This window comes from Perognathus longimembris, chromosome 6, assembly GCF_023159225.1.
Source record: "Perognathus longimembris pacificus isolate PPM17 chromosome 6, ASM2315922v1, whole genome shotgun sequence".
NCBI lineage: Eukaryota > Metazoa > Chordata > Mammalia > Rodentia > Heteromyidae > Perognathus > Perognathus longimembris.
Window position 1 is genome coordinate 60,731,103 of NC_063166.1, and position 20,012 is coordinate 60,751,114.

Here is a 20,012-nt window from a genome sequence, read left to right on the forward strand (position 1 = left end):
GTGGTGAGTGGAAAATGAAACCAGTGATATCAAAGCCTATTCCTGATTTTAATTCAATAACTGCTAAGATGAGTTAGGACCCCACATGCACCCCTACTCTAGCAGGTGGGTAGAATTCTCCTTGAATCCTTGTCCTCTTGTCCTATACATCTATCATCCCTAGGAAAGAGGAGGGAAAAGGAAGTTGATTATATTTCAAACTCAGTTGGCTTCTAGGAGGCAAGAGGCAAGACAAATCCCTGAAGCAGGGGGGAAGAGGGGCAGACAGACCTCTCTTCTCTGCAACCCTAGAGATGATTTGTATGTCTTCATTAAAATTGTATAGTTTAATTGTTAAAGAGAAATTGAATGTTCTTTTTAAAGAAGTAAAATGTTCCAATTTTGATATCATAGTGTGTTGATTTTTACAAATATGCCTACGTGGCTTAGCAGAACTACATTTCCCAGAGTTCCCTTTCTGTTCTGGTGGGTTCCATGGAAAGTTATAGGATTCATGAAGAGAGGTGGCAACATATGTGAAATTGCTTTGATTTGAGGGTTGTGTGTGATTTCAAAATAAAAGTCTCCGTTTTTGTAAGTTACCCCAGTCACCAAACCTGCTGGTCAATTTTCCCTTCCAGAATTCTGCCTGCTCTGGTACAGAATTAAATAGGGAGACTGTCTTTATATGACTGCATAAGCTAGTTCCCACAGCTGCAGAAGCCAGCCCCACAACAACTGCATAAGGCAGTTTCTTATCTTCTATACCCAGTTGGGCTAGGATTCTCTAATAATCTTGACTACTATTCATGTTAACTAATTTTGAACTTCTTTTGTTTGCTTGTTTTTGGTCTTCCTGGTGCTTAAACCCAGGGATTGGGCACTGTCCCTGAGACTCTTGTGTTCAAGGCTAGCACCTCACCACTTGACTCACAGCACCACTTTTGGCTTTTTCTGATCAGTGTATTGGAGAAAGGGTCTCACAAATTTTACTTCTTGGGCTGGCTTCCAACCATGATCCTCAGATCTCAGCCTCCGGAGTAGCTAGGAATACACATGTGAGTCACGGGCAACTGGTTGAACTGTTTTTTGTTTGTTTGTTTTTTTAAGATAGATTTAACATTAAAGTTATGTTCATAAAAGACCCTGAGGTCTTGAGGAAAGACCTAACTCAAATGGAAAGGAGCATTGAACCCAGACATGTAACAAGCAGGGAAGCTTTTGCTAATGCTAAAAAAAGTTTTACCTCATTGTTGACAAGTTCAAAGTAATGAATGAGTAGCCTATATACAAATGCCATTGCTTGTTCAGAGCAAGAATTCTCACTAGGAAATTTCCCTATAACAAGACAGGATTAAAAAACAAAGAAAAATGAAACAAAATACCAACTAGAACTTTCAGAAAACTGAGGGTTCATATGGAACAGAAATGTATGCAAAATATCATTGCCTTAAAAAAAAAGCCAGAAAATAATTGTCTACAGGACAACACAAGGAGACAAAATGGTGGACAATGCAGAAGAGTTAAGATGGACAAGAAGACTTGAAGGTTAATTTTATGAGCAAATACATGTGCATAGATCTAGATCTAGATAAGATCTATAGATGATTCTCTGAATGCATATACACATTCAAACATACACATACACGGTCCTATAAAGGGGTGGAAAAACTTAGATAAAAGTCATTATTTGCTGACATGATACCAAAGAGATTTTTTAATCAAACTCATGAAAATTACTTATTCAGCAACATCAATCACAGATACATCATAGCAAAACTATTTAAAAGAAAAGACTTCTAAGTGCAGCCAAAGGATAAAAATATAAATTTTTGCCAAAAGAATTACATTACAAATTAGGGTGACAGAAGCTATGGAAGTATAATTTATCTTTAATGTGTTAAAAGATATTAATTGTCAACATAAAATTCTCCATTCATCTATAATAAAGAAATTGTGAATTCTTGTTGACATTATAAAATAAGGACTTTTTTGGACAGAAACAAAAACACAAATCCTAATGAATTTATCAACAACCAACTCTGTGAAAGGAACATCTAGAGAAAAACAAACCGATACACCTTCTCACCTAATTGGAGATAGAGAATGTCCATCAAAAAAGGAGGAAAACACGTAAACAACCCTAACTGAACATTGATAATATAATCAGTCTAAATTATTAAATGAAAATTTCAGATTTTTAAAACTCCACAGGATTAAATTTTAAAAATAAGTTGGGAGGGCTGAAATGGCATTAAACTATCCCACAAGAAAAGTAAACATGTCTCAGTTTTATACTCATAGTTTCTCTCTGAGAAGGCAATCCTTTGGTAAAAAAATAAAATGTACTTTCATATAAAATCAACAGCAAACATGGAACTGTGTGTAACAGTAAAAAACAGACAACTCATTCCCCTTTGGGTAGGGTGGTCAGTAGGGCTGGGGAAAGCAGTATCTGGCTTCTACTTTAAAGTTTCATTAGTAGTGTCAGGGAAAATCCATTTCCCCATCAAATAGCAAAAGATTAGGGGAAGCAGAAAGACATGATTTAAGAAACAATGTTTTACTTTAAATCTTCAAGTTAGTCTTTGCACCTGGAACATTGGGAGTAAATCAGCCAACGTTTAAGGCTCAGTTCTGGAGATCAGCAGCATGTCTGAGAAGAACAACTTCACACAGAGAGATGAGTCACTCCCTGTTACAAAGATGTCAGAGGGGAAATGAGGAAAATTAGTCTATATTCCCCTGTTAGACAAAGAGAGAAAAAGAATGCCAGTAGCTATATGATGCAATGGTCTTTGGGAATAAAATTGAAATGCCCTAAAGCTTCCTAGAATTCTCTCTTGATGATGAGCTAAATTAAAACAGCAAAACCTATGTCCTGAGAAGCATCAAAGACAAATTAAGTGTCAGAGAAAAAGTAAATTACATATTTATTGGCTGTTTTTGGAGGTGAAGGAGGTAGTTCATTAAAAAGTCCCCTCAAAAGATGACTCATCTTGTAATGAGAGTCAGTAGCAGCAGAATGTTCGATACACATTGGAATATTCACAGCAAATTCAGGGCAACTCCTGATTAACAATGTTCCAACATACAGAAGGTCTTTCGCATAATGGATGCATTTGTGGTTAGTTGTACAGGGCTGCAAAAGGTAGGGTTCTTTGTACCAGTGGTTGGGTTCTAGAATTGCTTCTAACATTTCTGTACATATAAAACTTTTGTCAAACCTATGGGAATTCTAAGGGAATCAATTACATCACTGAATTGGAAGACTGGACAGTGTGTGTGCAGCCATCTTAAGAATTCTGCAAGGGCTGGGGATATGGCCTAGTGGCAAGAGGGCCTGCCTCATATACATGAGGCCCTGGGTTCGATTCCCCAGCACCACATATACAGAAAATGGCCAGAAGTGGCGCTGTGGCTCAAGTGGCAGAGTGCTAGCCTTGAGCAAAAAGAAGCCAGGGACAGTGCTCAGGCCCTGAGTCCAAGCCCCAGGACTGGCCAAAAAAAAAAAAAAAAAAAAAAAGAATTCTGCAGCTATGAGTTTCATAAAAAATACACTTTGGCCCAAAATAGAACATTCATAGGCTGAGGGACTGAGTCAAATGCTTTCCTGCTAGGAAACATTTGGCCAGCTATTTCTCCAGAGTTGAGAATAGTACTGAAAAGGAATTGGGAATGAAGAATATCTATCAGTGCTTATAACTTAATAAATTTTGGTGGGATTTATGTGTAGCAATATGCCTCTTGATCTTATTTCAGACTGAGGCCCGAAATTCTTAGGTATTATGCAAGTTGCCTAAGAATCACACATCTCAATTTTCTTCAGCGTCCTGAAAAATTCCTTGCAAAAGGAATGGCTTATTGAATCTCTGTTTTTCATGGCGAATCATGAACTCTACATAAGAAATGAGTCTGGTGTATTTTGCACGATTTTATAATCTAAATAACCTTTTCCACAGTGAGCTGTGTACCTGCTCCCTTGACAAATTCAGACAAGAGACCAAAGATGCAGGCCTAGTGTGGGTTTCAGCCTGGTTTTAATGAGATTCATTTTCCTGAGACCATTCTGTTGAAAGATGGCAAAAATGTTGGGGACTTGTGATGACTCAGATGGTGAGCTTATTGTTGAGTAGAGGTTTAGTAAAGTTGAACTCGGAATTAATCTTCCTAAATATATTCTTGTAACTCTAGCCAGAAGAATTCCTCCATGCTGTGGAAGAACTGTTGGCATTTACCCATTGGCTTTTCAAATTTCCTTTGTTAAAACAATGTTATATCTGTTATTATTTTTTAAAGGACAAAATGTCATTGGTTTATTCACGGCTTCAAAAATTATGTAGATATTTTTGGAATGCAGACTTGCTCAAAATAGTAGCATCAGGAGAAAAGAATAAAGCAAAAGGAACTTTCTCCCTCTTAAGGACAAGATTGAAAGTGTCAATGTATTTGATAAGTGGATAAACAAAATAAATTATTATATTGCAATATGGTGTAACAGCTGAAGAATGGGAAGAGCTGTGGCGCTACAAGATAAACGTTTTTACTGTCAACAAAAGATTAGCCATGATCATTTTCTGGTTAGAAAAGGATACCCCTTCTGTTAAATATTGAGGGAGGAACTCCTCTGCTCTCAGTGACTGAGGCTAATGTTTGGTTTGCTTTCTTTTTTCATACCAAGGTGGCATTCATCTTGAACATTGCCAGCTGTAAATTTTTCATTTTAAACTCAAGTTCTTCATGTAAAACTTAGTGATGGAATGCTTCATAAATTCACTTTGCCTTCTCATCTTTCTGACTAAATGGGAATGGACTCAGTAAACCAGCTTTATAGACATAATCAACTGTTGTTTTTGAGCTCTGTTTATATTTTGTTTCAACTCTTGTTAATTTTCCTCATATGTATATCATGTGGAAAAACTATTCTAACACTGTTTCTGAAGAGGGTTATTTCAAAGCCAGTGTTAGTCAATTTCTGGTCTTACTGTTTTACTGGACTGCTCATTATTGTCCTTGCACAGTTTGGATCTTAAATGTCCCTCCTAGGCCCGTGTATTAAAGTCTTTGTCCCCAGCAGGAGGCACTAGCGGGTTTGTGGTAAGATTGATACTATGGGAGATGGGCATAGTGGGAGGAAGTTAGGTCATTGGGACCATGCCCTTGAAGGAGATAGTAGGACCTGGGTCTCTTCTATCTCTGCTTCTTAGCTGCTGTGTATCTTCCACCATGGTCTCCCATAATGATGTACTGTGCCACCATAGGCCAAAAGCCACAGGACAAACAACGATGGATTGATACCCTGAGTCAAAATAAACCTCTTTTCTTTTTAAGTTGATTACCTTGTTATTTTATCACAGTATGGAAGACTGACATATATATTCTTCCTTGCTATTGTTAATATTGTTTGCCTTTATTTGACACCAGATCTGGTAAGAGTAGTAGATATTTATTTCATTGTTAAAATCATGCTTCCAAAGCACATGTTTAAGTCCCAAAGAACAATCTTCAATAAATGCCTTAGTCTGACATGAGACAAATAATTTTCAAGGGCAATGTACAAGTCCACCTATAAAGAAGTGGACATAAGAATAACTTCCTGGATGAAAAAAAAAAGAGAAATTCATCCTGAGATCTACTTATAGTATAAAAAAATGGAGACAGCAGAGCTACTGAAAATGCATAGAAACAATTTAGATCTCTTTCTGAGGAGCAAAGAAAAAAATAAATGGAATATTGCTATAAATAAGGCTGTAGCATAAACTGTTGATTTTCTATCTTACTTAGTTCATATATTTGATGATAAAGCTTAAGTTTTCTTGGGGTACCCAACAGCCATGGAATTGAGAAGATAAACTTCTTCCCTCTTTGTGAATGCATCTTAATCACTCTAAGTCCATCATAAAAATACATTTGCTACTCTGCGATTGGTTCAGGAATGAGACTGTGGCACTATTCCAGCAAATGAAGGGCAATCTATTGGATGCAATAAAGAAGTTTCAGTCAATCATAAAAAAGAAGTTATGAAGTAAGGCTATGCTTTGTTTTGCCTTTGAATGGTTTTATGTGAAACTATGAGGTTTAGAGCTTTGGCTGCCACCTGCACGTCTTGAGTTTATAGCCCTAGAATAGAAAAGCAAGCGCTAATGAAAATGGAATTCCTGAAAAATACCCAGATTCTTGACCAGGTTGTCAAGTCACTAGAACTGACACCCCTAGAATTATGATACTTCTAAATTTGTGTAATGTGACTTCCTAAGTTAGTGTTTAAACTTGTTTTGTCTTTTTTATTTGCTTTATTTTATTTTATTATTTTTTTTTTGTGTGTGTGTGTGGTGGGGTCACACTATGTTGCTCAAGTTGGCTTGGAACTTGTGGCTCTCCAGCTTTACCTTCCCAATTAGCTGTGTACCACATGATAACGGTTTAAGCTAATGTTAATTGTAGTTGATTGCACTCTGGTAGAGACACTGGCCAAAAATGATTGGATATAAAGTAATGACAAATTTAATTCAGAAAGGATGGATTGAAAAATGTATATACCTGAATATATCTACTTTAGACTTACTATAAACAGATTTCTTGAACTTTGGTTGAGCCTGGATCTTTTCCTCCAAATATTTGAGCATTTAAGAAAGGCAAACTCTGAATGGAAAATACACTGAGCCCTCTTATCTGTGGGGAATGTGGCCTATGACGCTCTGATTCTGGATGTTGGAGTCCATGGATAATATCAGACTTATTTCTGTTTCTTCTACCTAGATTAGAGGTCTTCTGACCTTCCATGTTTTGTGTCCTTCTTGCTTTGCTCCCATCACTACTCTGACACACTATTGTTTAGTACAAGAAGAGTTAAACAAACATTGTGATGCTTTGTCAGACACTGAGAGCTGCCAAGCAACTAACTGGGGGGTAGCACGGATCACGTGGTTACATTGGAAGAAGAAAGGAATTTCTACTGCCAGGGCAGCTGAAGTGAGCCAGCACCTAGAGTCTACCGCGTCACCCAGAAAGGCCTATGACCTAAAATTTGTGATTTGTTTATTTCTGAGATTTTTTCCATTTAATATTTTGGGACCATGGTTAGCCATGAGTAACTAAAACCAAGGGAAAAAAATTAAATGAAACTGGAGCTCAGGAGAGATTTTTTTTTTAATGTTACTTATGAATATGCTTGAGAAGCTGGCTAAGAACATATAAAAAACAAATAAAACATAAAAATTAACAATGTATCTAAGTAGCTATTAATTCTTGCTTGAAAGATCCATATTGCCAAACCTAAAAACTGTGGGAAATTAGGATATGAAATAGTGGCTTGTTTAATAAACATAAGAGAGCATAAACAACTACATAAATGTAATTGGAAAAGGCAACATGAAATCTATCTCAAGCAAGTTGGAATAAATAAATGTATAAATAAAACTAATACTTAAATACTTCACCTTTGTAGATTCAAATACCATTCCCATAGAGAAGCAATACCTTCTTCTTTTTGTTTGTGCTTGCCTTTGTTTTGTTTGAGGCAGGTTTTCTTTATGCTGGCTTCAAAATAAAGATCCTCCTGCCTCAGATTCCCAAGTTCTGGGACTATAGGTATGCACCACCATGCACAGCTAATGTTAATATTTTTTGAATATATATTTTAAATTACAGTTAAAAAGACAGAACAACTAAAAAAACATATTAGTGTCTTTCCACCTAAGATTAATAGTCAGGGATGGGTCAAAAAAGCGACAATGTTCCAAAACTAAGATGCTATTTGATACCCTGAAAATATTTTAATTTATTGATATTCAGTTCAATTAAATATTCATAAAACAGTGGACTTAAACAATGAGCAAAATTGTTTTGTTTTATTGTCGCTGTGGTTAAACTTAAGACTCCACACATACTAAACCACTCACTCTACTACTGAATTATTGAGTTATAATTATATATCATATAATGCAGAAAAATATAAGTACAGCCACAATAAACTTATTATGGGACCCCCCCTCACCCCCCTCCAGTCTGAGAATACTTTGTTAGGTAAAATGCATGGTGATTTGGGTGCATGCCACCCTCTACTGGCTAGAATATGTCATTGCAACATTAAACTCTACTAGAGTGGAAGTAAGAAGAGAGGTTAGTGTCAAGGTGTATAATGGACTTGAGGAGAGGAGAGTTAAAAAATACCAGTAACCAAGCCATACCTTGCTCTGGAGTGTCTTGTAGCATATTAGTTGGTGACAAATACTTACAAAATATGTCTGTAAAGGATTTTAACATCATGGAATAAGATTAGTGAGTTTCACGAATGAGAGCAGATTGTGTGTGTGTGTGTGTGTGTGTGTGTAAGGCAATTCCACAAACCACAAGCTTTAATTCTCACTGAATATAAGGAAAATGAAATCATTGGGTATTCTTATTCATTTATGTTTACCTTGGGCTTCTCGTCCAGAATCTGCTGTCGAATCTCTTTGTGTTTTTCCACGAGCTTTTCTTGCCGTTTACTTTGTGCTTCTTCTAACTACATGAAAGTCACAAAAAAGAGCATTTTCAGAACAAAAAAACCAAAAGCTTTAGTACATATTTTCAGACAAAACCAAAAGCTTTTCATCTCTCTCTTTCTACACACACACACACACACACACACACACACACACACACACACACACACGTCTATCTATCTGTTTTTTAATTGTTTGGGATTCTAGCCAACAGTTGCCCCTTTAAGTATAGGAGATCACAGATAATTGTTTCACTTCGGTGATCAATACATGGAACAATTAATCAATGGACCTATATTTTTGTAAATATTGAACATTTCCATATAATCAATATTTTGTGCAGGTCCTAGGGTTTGAACTCACGGCCTGGATGTTTATGCTTAACTTTGGTGCTCAAGGCTGGCATTCTACCACTTGAGCCACATCTCTACTTCTAGCTTTTTGGTGATTAATTAGAGATAAGAGTCCATGGCTGTCTTTGAATTGTGATTCTCAGATCTTAGCCTCCTAAGTAGTTAGGATTATACGCATGAGCCTGTAGCTCATAGCATCCAGCTAGATCATGAAATTAAGACAAAATAAGGCTGTCTTTGGGAATTGTCATTTCTTCATCACTGACAACTAAAGATTTTCCTTTATAAAATCTTTCTGGACTCCTAATTTAGGTAGTGATTCTTGTCTATTTTCAGGATTAGCACACATTGAGGATTACCATAATTTATCTGGGGGCTGGTGACAGATACAAGTCACAACTTTTCTTTCAGAAGTTCACACTTGGTTTATAAAGGGAAGAGAAGAAGGAAGTCACATACCCGTTTGATATATTGCACCACCTCCTGGATATAAGATCGGATCATCTCTGTCTTCTCCCTAAAAGCAAATTTAAATGATACACAGATCATTAGACCCCCTACTCCGGAATCTCCTACTTCTTGAACTCTCAGCCTTCTCATTACTGTTGTAAATAAGGTACAATTTACCTGTCTCTGGACAAAGAACAGGTTCTATCCTAGGCACAGTCTCTATTTTCATTAAACGCTCTGAAGTTCCCCACATTGTTTAAGAAGAGAGAATCTAGTCATCTCCCCAGGGAAGCTCTTCATTTTTATCTAAAAGACTCAGGGTGCTTCTTATTTCTCTCTAACCACTCTGTTGGGAAGTTTACTGTAAACATCCTAAAAAGGGGTAGTATTTGAAAGGTTAATAAGAAGAGAAACTTTATCAAAGGACACTTTGGTGAATAACTTGTTTCTCTCCCTGGCCTTCAGGGCTCATGCCTGTAAGCCTAGATACTCAGAAGTCTGAGAGCTGAGGGTCACAGTTTGTAGCCAGCCCAGGCAGTCAATCCCAAAGATGCTTGTCTAGAATTAACCTGAAAAAGACTGAAGTAGAGGCTTGGCTCAAGTGATATAGCACCCCTGCCCCACCCCCCAGTGAAAAAGTCAAGTAAGAGCTTGAGGCACCCCCAGTACTGGCACAAAAGGAGAAAAAATCTGTTCCTCTAATACAGAATAAAAGAATATCCTGGTACAATATAGAGGAAAGTAGTTTGTACATACTCTTCCATCTGGCTTTTGTCTTTAGATTTAGCTTCGGTTATCTTCTCTTGCCTCTTTTTATCCATTTTTTTCTTTAATTCTTTCTTCTCTCTGAAGTCATCATGGAAAGAAAAAGAAAAAGAAAAAAAAACAGTGAATCAAATGGCAATTTGTGCTTCATATTTTTACATATGGGACATAGGTAACGAGAATAAAGACTTACTTCTCACAGATTTCTTTGAGCTTCTTTAACTGATTATTCTGACATTCTTCAGCAACATCTGTCAATTTCTGAATAAGCTGGGGAAAAGAAAATGCCACTTGCTTATTTTTACAAGATCATAACCAGAATCTCCACTCCACATCTTTACCACTCTAAAGCATTGGTAGATAGAGAACATCTGATGACACATTGACAGGAGTAGAAATTTCTAGACATATCACATTGTCAGCTATCCTAATATCTGGGTAGGTGGTATTTAATATAAAATCCTTTTTGCTGTCTATTTTTAATTTTTTATTGTTATTATAAAGGTGATGTACAGAAGGGTTACAATTATATTACATGAGTCAGGCAAACAACACATTCCTTTTTGGACAATGTCCCCCCTTCCTTCACTCTCTCCTGTGTTATCTCTTTTTAATTAAGTAAAATTCACTAAGTTATCATTCCAGCTACTGCAGCTAAGTGCACAAACAGCCAACTTCAGGGACCTCAGTTTCTACTTCGATTCCTTGACTTAAAACATTTGGTGGAGGGCAATCTACCACCTACATTTTCTGAACCAACATTTTCTTGATTATAAACGAGATTTTCACTTCCATGTCTGTGGACAGTAATGTGAAGCTTAAACAAACAAGACTATATGAAAATGAATGCTCTAATCCACCATGAGCTATGATTGTAGGCCTCTAGCTATCATTTATTGTTGTAGTCTACAAGTTTCTCATCTTAGAACCTGATGCTTGTGACCTTGCCCTGATAACTTCTGGTTGGTACAGAGGTGGTGCATGACAGAGCTGGGAACAAACCCAGACAAATGGACTTCACCACTCTCCCATGCGACCTTTCAGTTATGATTTAAAATTTGCTTTTATTTTCTTTTTAATTTTGTTAAGCCAGGGGCTAGTGGCTCACACTTGTAATTCCAGCTACTCAGGAGGCTGAGATCTGAGGATCCTGGTTTGAGAGAGAACTTTGGGAGATTCTTTTCTTTTGATAACCAGCAAAAAGCCAGGAGTGGAGGTATGGGTCAAATGGTAGAGCTCGAGCCTTGGGTGAAAATAAAAAACCTAAAGGAAAGCATGCAGGCCCTGAGTTCAAGCCTCAGTGACAACACCATGTTCTTATCTAAGTGAATAAGGAAGTCAAGGAAGGAATTCTCTTAGGGAATTATAATCAAGAATCAACAATCATGTTGAATAAACATGAAAGGCAATACTTTCAGCTATCAAGTGGACTAAATCTGCACAAACACAAACAAGTTTAGACCAGCAGAAATCCTATTTGATCAGCCAGAGGAGACTGCTTGAAGTTAACAGTCATAGTTAAAAAAAAAAATCATGAAACAGCATAGCTTTGTAATTTCCCCCCCCCCCCCCCCCATTCACGGTACCCTTAGGCTTGAAGAAATTAATGGAAATTTTAACTTATTAAACAATTAGGTTTCAACAATGTAATAGTAGTAGTTTGCATAGAGTTCTACAGGTGTTGCTCTGTGTCTTTAACAAAATGTAAAGTGCCCCATAATAGCCCTGTGAGTTCCCAGTGCTGCACCCCTGAGGGTGCCTTGGAACAGTTTGGGAATAGGAATTTGTAACTTCTTTATAGGTTGCCAGGGGTGAACCACTCTCCCAAGAAACTCCCTTTCTTTAATTTTCAGGGTCAAGAGGAACGACCACAGTGACTCCTCTTTCAGCTCTCTCAGGGGCTTCACTTCAATTCAGCATCTCCAACTTCACGAGCTAAGGATAGCCCACCATCATCTTCTATTTCAATATTTCTATTAGCAAGTTTGGAAGCTGCCTTTCCTACAAGACACACTTGGTGCAACTTTCCATTTTGATCAGGCATTGTCCTTCAGCTCAAATGTGTTCATTTCCCTTTCACTTCCCTTTTTGGCCCTTGATACATTGACACAGTCACTATGGTAAATTTTTCCTGTTACCTCAAACCTCCTAGACTTTATCATAGGTGCCCAGGAACTCATCTTGACTTTGTAAACATGTCTTCCCTGCTTTTGGTCTTACCCTTGGCCCTTCCACTCCATCCCAGATATTCTTCAGTTTTTATATATCCCAGAGACTTACTTTATGTGATACTGTGAATATATTATATTTCAGGATCTAAATTTCTTTCCTCGGTTGGCATTCATCATGCCCTCATAAACTAGACAGTAGTTTCTTCTCATCACTATCCCCCTACATAACTGTGTTTACACCATTTCTGATGCTATTCTACTGCTTGAATTTGTATGTATACTTATGATGTCACTAGGATATAGCATACATGCAAATCACTCCCCAGGATTGCAGAAATGTTCCTTGGACTTGATGTTTTGCTTCTGACACAGGACTAGGAAGCCAGCCCAGGTCTTACCCCTTTCTAAGCCAGTCTTTTATGATTCTCCCCTTTCATTGCTGCTCAGCTAACTCTAGATCTTGTTTTTTTTTTTTTTTAAAAAAACTGGCTTATTGTCTAAAATAGCATGGGATACTTACTTTTTGTGTCCGAACACTTTATTATTCTTCCCCAAGGATATCACTATGGCCAGCTCCCTGTTTTAATATATAGTTTTTGAATGCAAGACTCTATCCAAAACAGATGCTTGCAAAATGACTGTAAAGAAATTTTTTCCTAAGTTTCAAAACAACACTGACCCCAACCTCTGTGCTCACTATGGAATTTCACATCCACACTGTGTGTCTGTCTTATTGAAAATACTTTTCTAAAAAGCAGTGTTATTTTTTTTCTCCTTTAGGAACAAATGTTTTAAGTGAAATCCAGATGTGTTTTTTTCTTCAAATGTGAATTTTGTGTTCAACTAATGGAAATGGTGTTTCTCTAGAATCTCAAAAAGTCTGTCTTTAATTCATATGAAAAACATTAAATATTTTTTCTAGGGTGTTCAGTTTCTTTTAATCTTTCCCTCTCTCCTCCATTACAGACCCTTTCTTGTAACATTCTACCCATTCTATTTTTTTAAAATTCATTACTCTTAACTATAGTTTTGCCCAAACAACACTTTTGGTTTTCATTTAAACTCTGTCTACTTTAAGCTCTAGGAGGTAAAAGGAATAATAGTATGGCTTCTTAATAGTATTTGCCATTGCCATTGTGTGTGTGTGTGTGTGCACGCACACATGTATGCACACACACACACACAAACATAGCCTGGCTTTTAGCCATAAGTATCTTTTCTAAACTTGTATCATTAGCCAATTATATGATCCTAATAAGATCTCCCCTAGATTTTCCCCACATGTTTAATAGAGAAAGAAATAAATCTTCATGTCCATACTTGTCAACAAGGGAAAGCCTTTCTGCTGCTATGAAAAATAATACTAGTATTCAAAGAAAAGCAGCAGAGAATGACAGCAACAGAAAACACTTGTGACCTATAGAAAATGCCACAGAATAGGTTCTGGACCCATCTCTCTCTTTTACATTCTTCTGGATTAAACAGTCAGTCATTTATATCTGGTGGATTTTTCTAGTATATGTTTTTCCTCAAATTACTCCAGCATGATTTCTGTCTCTTACAACCAAGAAAATCCTGACACACAAAGAAATCCCCCTTAAAAATGATGTTTCTCTGCTTATCTCCAAGTAAGATGAGCTTTGATTAAAACTATGAAGAGTGATTTTTTTTCCCCCACAAAGTGGATAAAACACTTATCAACCAAGTCAAGAGCTGGGAACACTTGCTTTTGGTGTATATATTGGCAGACAAGCTTTATTAAAAAGCCTGATCAAAGTGACATCACTTATGACATGGAAGTGAACTGTCTAGCAAAGGTAGCAAAGAAGAAAAGATGAAAGGACATTCTAGAAAATAAACCAGGAGGTACATGGTAAACCGAAAATTCTGAAAACAAGATTTAATTTTAACTTTTTTGTATACTTTGTATTTTTTCTTCCCCAAGGGAATAGACACAGCTCAATTACTTTGCTTATTTGTTTACCACTCATGACAACTCTCCTAGATAAATGTTCCAAACCTTTTAAGGAGTCAAAAGCAAAGCCCTGAGGGAATATAGTTGCATGCTTAATCTCAACTCTGTGCTAAATTTCACTTGGTTTAGTCATTCCAGAGACAGAAAATGGTTTCCTGGGAAGAGAATAATTTCCTGATACTAAATCAAAGGAGATCAAAATGAGGAGCAGAAATCTGTCCATTTTGGCATTTCTTCTGAGTGGGATAATTTGGGAAAAAGGACAAAAAATACAGAATACTCAAACTTTGAGCACAATGTATTTTCTTTCTACCTCTACTACCCTTAAGGAAGAAATATCTCCTTTGACACTAAAGCATCCACTCTTGGTTTTCACCATATATATTTCTCTTTCTACAAGGAGTACTTTGATCATGCATTTGAACTATATGTGATCCAGAGATCACACTCACTATTGCACTGGCCATTTAAAAATAAGGTAGTTGGGGGGCTGGGGATATAGCCTAGTGGCAAGAGTGCCTGCCTCGGATACACGAGGCCCTAGGTTCGATTCCCCAGCACCACATATACAGAAAACGGCCAGAAGCGGCGCTGTGGCTCAAGTGGCAGAGTGCTAGCCTTGAGCGGGAAGAAGCCAGGGACAGTGCTCAGGCCCTGAGTCCAAGGCCCAGGACTGGCAAAAAAAAAAAAAAATAAGGTAGTTGGGCTGGGAATATGGCCTAGTGGCAAGAGCACTTGCCTCCTACACATGAAGCTCTGGGTTCGATTCCTCAGCACCACATATATGGAAAACGGCCAGAAGGGGCGCTGTGGCTCAGGTGGCAGAGTGCTAGCCTTGAGCGAGAAGAAGCCAGGGACAGTGCTCAGGCCCTGAGTCCAAGGCCCAGGACTGGCAAAAAAAAAAAAAAAAAATAGTAAGGTAGTTAATTATACTGGGGCATGTCCTGGCCATTGGAATTGAGAAACATTCCTTGGTTTATTCAGTGAACATTACAGAGCGTATATGGCATGCCAGAGGATTGAAGATCAGATAGTGAGCAGACAGAGAGGTTGTGATTGCTTTTCTCCATAAGCTCCCTTACTTTCATTAGAAGAAAGTCCTAGACTAAAATGGCAGACATCTTGGTCATTCTATGTGTCATTCTTTTAGATTTATGAAATTATTGCTATAAAAATAAAAGTTATGATTATTGTTTTTATTTTAAAATCCTTGGCAATAACTAAATAGAACATACTATTGTTCACTTGAATTTCAGTGCTGGGGATTGAACCCAGGATCACATGCATTCTACGCAAGTCCTTTTCCCAAGTTACACCCTCAACCCTGCACTTGAATCTTTAAAGGATCCTTGAGATTTTTCTCTCCTTACTGGGTTAAGAAAAAAATGAGAGTGAAAATGTGACCAAGTTCACCAGTAAACTCATAGCATTAAAATTTGTTGTTGCATTTAAATTATACTAAGGAAGATGCTACCATTTTAATTTTCTGGGAGATATAAATGAGTTCATGTATGTCCTTGAATAGTAATTTTCTATGAAATTATCAACTCAAACTATTTTAGAATTATTTTTAAAACATCAAAAAGTTTGGTAAAAGTCCTAGAAGGGTGATACACATTGGATGTTTGCTCAACCCTCTGCCCTTTTTTCCTTATCATTAAAGTAGAGAAACTAAATTGTCTCTGTGTTGCTTTAATAAATTATAAAGTGATATACATATTTTATACAATTATCTTTTAAAAACTCAATGAATGGGCTTGAAATACTCTAAAAATAGGCCGATGGCTTATATCTATAATCCTATCTACTTGAGAGGCAGAGATGAAGGGTAGCATGGTTTCAGGGAAGCCTGAGCAAAATTTTATAAGATCCCATCTCAACCAATAGCTGGGCAAAGCACCCTCACTAAAGAGAAGGCTGAGCTCAGGAAGCTGTGGTCCCAGACCAGCTCAGACAAGAATGTTCAAAAGATCCCCTTGCAACAGAAATAGAGTAGGGATATATGCTTGTCACTCCACCTACTGTGGAACGCATAAATAGGAGGATTATAGTCAAGGCCCTCTTTGCTAAAGAGTGAGATTCTATCTCAAAATTACCCAGAGCTTAAAAGGCTGGAAGTGTGGCTCAAGTGTTATCATATCTGCCTAGAAGTACAAAGTTCTCCATTCAAACCCCAGTCCTGCCCAAAACAAAATTCTAATAATAATAAAATTAGGGACTTATGGCTATGGAATATTTAGTTTTATAAGAAGTTTTACTTAATTCATGTTAGTTGGGCACAATAGTGCATGCCTGTAGTAATTATTACCTGGCATTCTGGGCAAGAAGATGACTTGACTTTACTTGATCTCAGGAGATTGGGGCCAGCCTAAGAAATACAGTCTTTCCCCAAAACAAAACCATACAAGGAAAACTATACATTTGTACCTTTAAGAATTTAAAATATATCAACAGATTCTCCCGTTTATAATTATAAATGTTATTTGAGCTGTTCTTAAGAGTTATTGGGGAATTGGTGTGGAATTACAAATGATGCGATTATAAACAGAACACACTGGTGTCTGATAAAAAAATAACTAAGTTACTTAATCAGGCTACATTTATACAGCCAAATGACTAACCTTTCAGAGTAAGTCATACATTTTGAGAACTGCAAGGGCCACTTAATTTAGAATGAATGAAGTGATAAATTAAGTAGGAAGGTGGTAATGATGATGTTAAATAGAGGTTTGCAAATAATTAGCAAAGGTGATCTGAATAAAGGAAAGATTGTCTTCTTTTGAAACTAAATTAGGACAATCACAGATCTCAGCCACCAGAAGAGCCAGTTAATAGAAAAGGTATCATTTTACCACCACCCTCACTGGCCCATGCAATGCACTAAGCCTTGTGATTCTACTAATCAGATTGTGGATCCTAGTTTGGAATTTTCCTTATTGCAGAACCATTTCTGTTCCATAGCCTTCTTCAAGTTGACACAGATCAATGCTACTCTTTGTTTTGCCTTTCAGTTTCATTCTGTTTACTGATGTTTTTCCCCCTTAATCTTTCCTGAGGCATCAATCACTAACTAGCACCAGATAAATATACATACTCAAACACTATATATTGTACACCAAAAGCAGAAAAAACAAAGTCATTAAGTCTATTGGTTTAAACTAAAAGTTCTAATCATTATCTTAGTATATCTGAGAGTCGGCATCTAGCTACATTTTATAATCCAAGTTCTGGTATTAGAGTCTGAAGGAGTTTTTGTAAGCATTTTTGTGTAAACTCATACTTCAGGAATCTGGACAGTGGGAGAGATGACATAATCTAGTTTGCATGACTTAAGTAAAAAAGAATGGAAATCAAGTCTCATCATTTTAAATCATGTGCAAAAGATCTTTTGATAAGTAATGATGATTACCACTCTAGTCACTTTGTTAGGTTTTCTGTGGATATGGTGATTAAATCTCACCTCCAAACTATGAAGGCTCTACATAGACTTTTCAGCAAAAATAGCACTAACTCTATAGCTACTCCCTAGAGCTATACTCTTTGCATTAAACTTGTAGCTAGGGCTGGGAATATGGCCTAGTGGTAAAGTCCTGACCTCGTATACAAGAATCCCTGGGTTCGATTCCTCAGCACCACATATATAGAAAAAGCCAGAAGTGGCATTGTGGCTCAAGTGGTAGAGAGCTACCCTTGAGCAGAAAGAAGCCAGGGACAGTGCTCTGGCCCTGAGTCCCAAGCCCCAGGCAAAAAACAAAACAAACAAATAAACTTGTAGCTATCTTACAAAGAAATAGGCTCTATTTTCCCTAATGCTTGACTCTTGGAGACTTATCACTCACTTTGAACAATGTAATAAGAAAGAAATTCCAAGGGTTCTTCTGGCACAGACACTTTGCCTCAACTGAATTCCTTCCTAACTTATACAGGAACAAGCTCACGTATCTATTGGACAGAGAGAAACAGTGAGCCAAACACCTTCGTTGACCCTCCAGAAGCAAGAGATACTAAGTTACTGGCAGCTGAACCATGAATATAAGTTTTAGCCCAGTCAAAACGAGAACCATCCAGGGTGTCAAGACCAAAGCATTGACACACAGATTGACAAACTAAATAAACAGTTGGCATTTTAGTTTGGTGAATCTTGAGTGTGCACATGAGGAAGGGAAGTTACACAATTAAGCAAACTGATAAGGTTAGTTGTAGGGGATGGCTATACCTTTAAGACCTGGGACTGCTGGCTGCTAGCTACTCCCACCTCCTTCCAGGTCCGAAACCAGAAGAGACAGCCAAAGCAGCCCCACCTCTCCTCTGCAAGCACGTGTGTTGTAATGGCGAGGTCAGGAGCCCAGAAGGCAGTTCTGTGGGAAGTGACTTTAGCCCGTCGGGGTCCTAGGGCGCTGCTCTTGGATGGACATGCTCACCAGCCTGTCACTAGCTTCTGGTCAGTCCCTCCCCTTCCCTCGTCATCACTGCTATAAGTCCGATTGTCCCCTCCCTTGAATAAACAGAAAGCTCTTGAAGCTTACTCCGAGGTGTCCATGCTTGCCTTGCTTCCTTGGCGAGTATAGGGAGGGGGAGGGCATTCTCTTTTTTTTTTTTTTTTTTTGGCCAGTCCTGGGCCGGCCTTGGACTCAGGGCCTGAGCACTGTCCCTGGCTTCTTCCCGCTCAAGGCTTAGCACTCTGCCACTTGAGCCACAGCGCCGCTTCTGGCCGTTTTCTGTATATGTGGTGCTGGGGAATCGAACCTAGGGCCTCGTGTATCCGAGGGCACTCTTGCCACTAGGCTATATCCCCAGCCCTGGGGAGGGCATTCTCGCAGCCACATGTAACTGAGGCTACCCGTGTCCTCCATTCCACCTTGGCCTGCCCGCAGGTCAGGTGGCCAAGGAAGAGAGTGGAAAGGGAACACATATAAGGGGATAAAAGCTTGGGGTCTCCGCATAAGGGGAAGTATAAATTTAGCCCTGCAGTTAGTCATACTATTAATAGGTATTTTCACTATACAATTTGTATTCAGAGCCAGTGTGTCTTTTTTTGTTGGTGGTGGTGGTAGTACCCATGGGACTTGAACTCTGGACATGAGTGCTATCCCTGAGCCTTTTTTTCCCCCCTCAGGCTGGTGCTCTATCACTTTGAGCCACAACATCACTTCTGGTTATCTGGTGGTTATTTGGAGATACGAGTCTCACAGACTTTCTTGCTTGAGCTGGCTTTGAACTGTGATCCTCAGATCTCAGATTCCTGAGTAGCTAGAATTACAAACATGAGCCGCCAGCGCCTGGCCAGCGTGAGCTCTGATTCCAGGTCAAGTCTGGGCCGCGCTGAATCTCTTCACTACTATGCAGACCACAGAAGGCCTTCAATAACTTGGTGAGTGAATTTTTACATGAGCATACTTAAAATTAACACATTCCCAGCCATCCTAGAGTTAATAAATAAAAACCTGCAGCATCACTTTGCTGTGTCAAAAGAACCAGGGGACAATCCAACAGGGGACAAACAAGAAGAAACGAATATAAATGATGAATACACATACGGAAATTCACTTATCCTTGCGCAAATGTAAGTCAATGCAATTGAAGACAAATGTCACATCGAACCATTTTCTCTGGAGAAATTTTAAATAAAGATAAACCCCATAGTGTCGATTCTTCAACCATAACTTCCACATTATTATTTTACTCACATTGACCATTGAAAACTCAGAATATTCTATTATCTGGAAACTGAATGAAAAAATTACATTATAGTTACAAAATCAAATAATAAGATTGTCATTGGAAAAAAAACAAAACTTTGAAAAGCATGAGCAACAAAAATTGCTTGTTTCAT

General features: G+C 37.9%; 1 protein-coding gene across 3 annotated transcripts in view; it reads right to left on the minus strand.

The window, feature by feature from the left end:
• The window catches only part of Plcb1 (phospholipase C beta 1), a 616,577-nt gene that overhangs the window by 72,669 nt on the left and 523,896 nt on the right, over positions 1 to 20,012 (minus strand). For all 3 annotated transcript variants that reach the window (XM_048348812.1, XM_048348814.1, XM_048348813.1), the window contains 4 exons: positions 10,227 to 10,303; positions 10,025 to 10,114; positions 9,278 to 9,335; positions 8,399 to 8,485 (listed from right to left, as the gene is read on the minus strand). In XM_048348812.1, coding sequence (XP_048204769.1) covers positions 8,399 to 8,485; positions 9,278 to 9,335; positions 10,025 to 10,114; positions 10,227 to 10,303 — 312 coding nt within the window. The remainder of the gene's footprint in view (positions 1 to 8,398; positions 8,486 to 9,277; positions 9,336 to 10,024; positions 10,115 to 10,226; positions 10,304 to 20,012) is intronic.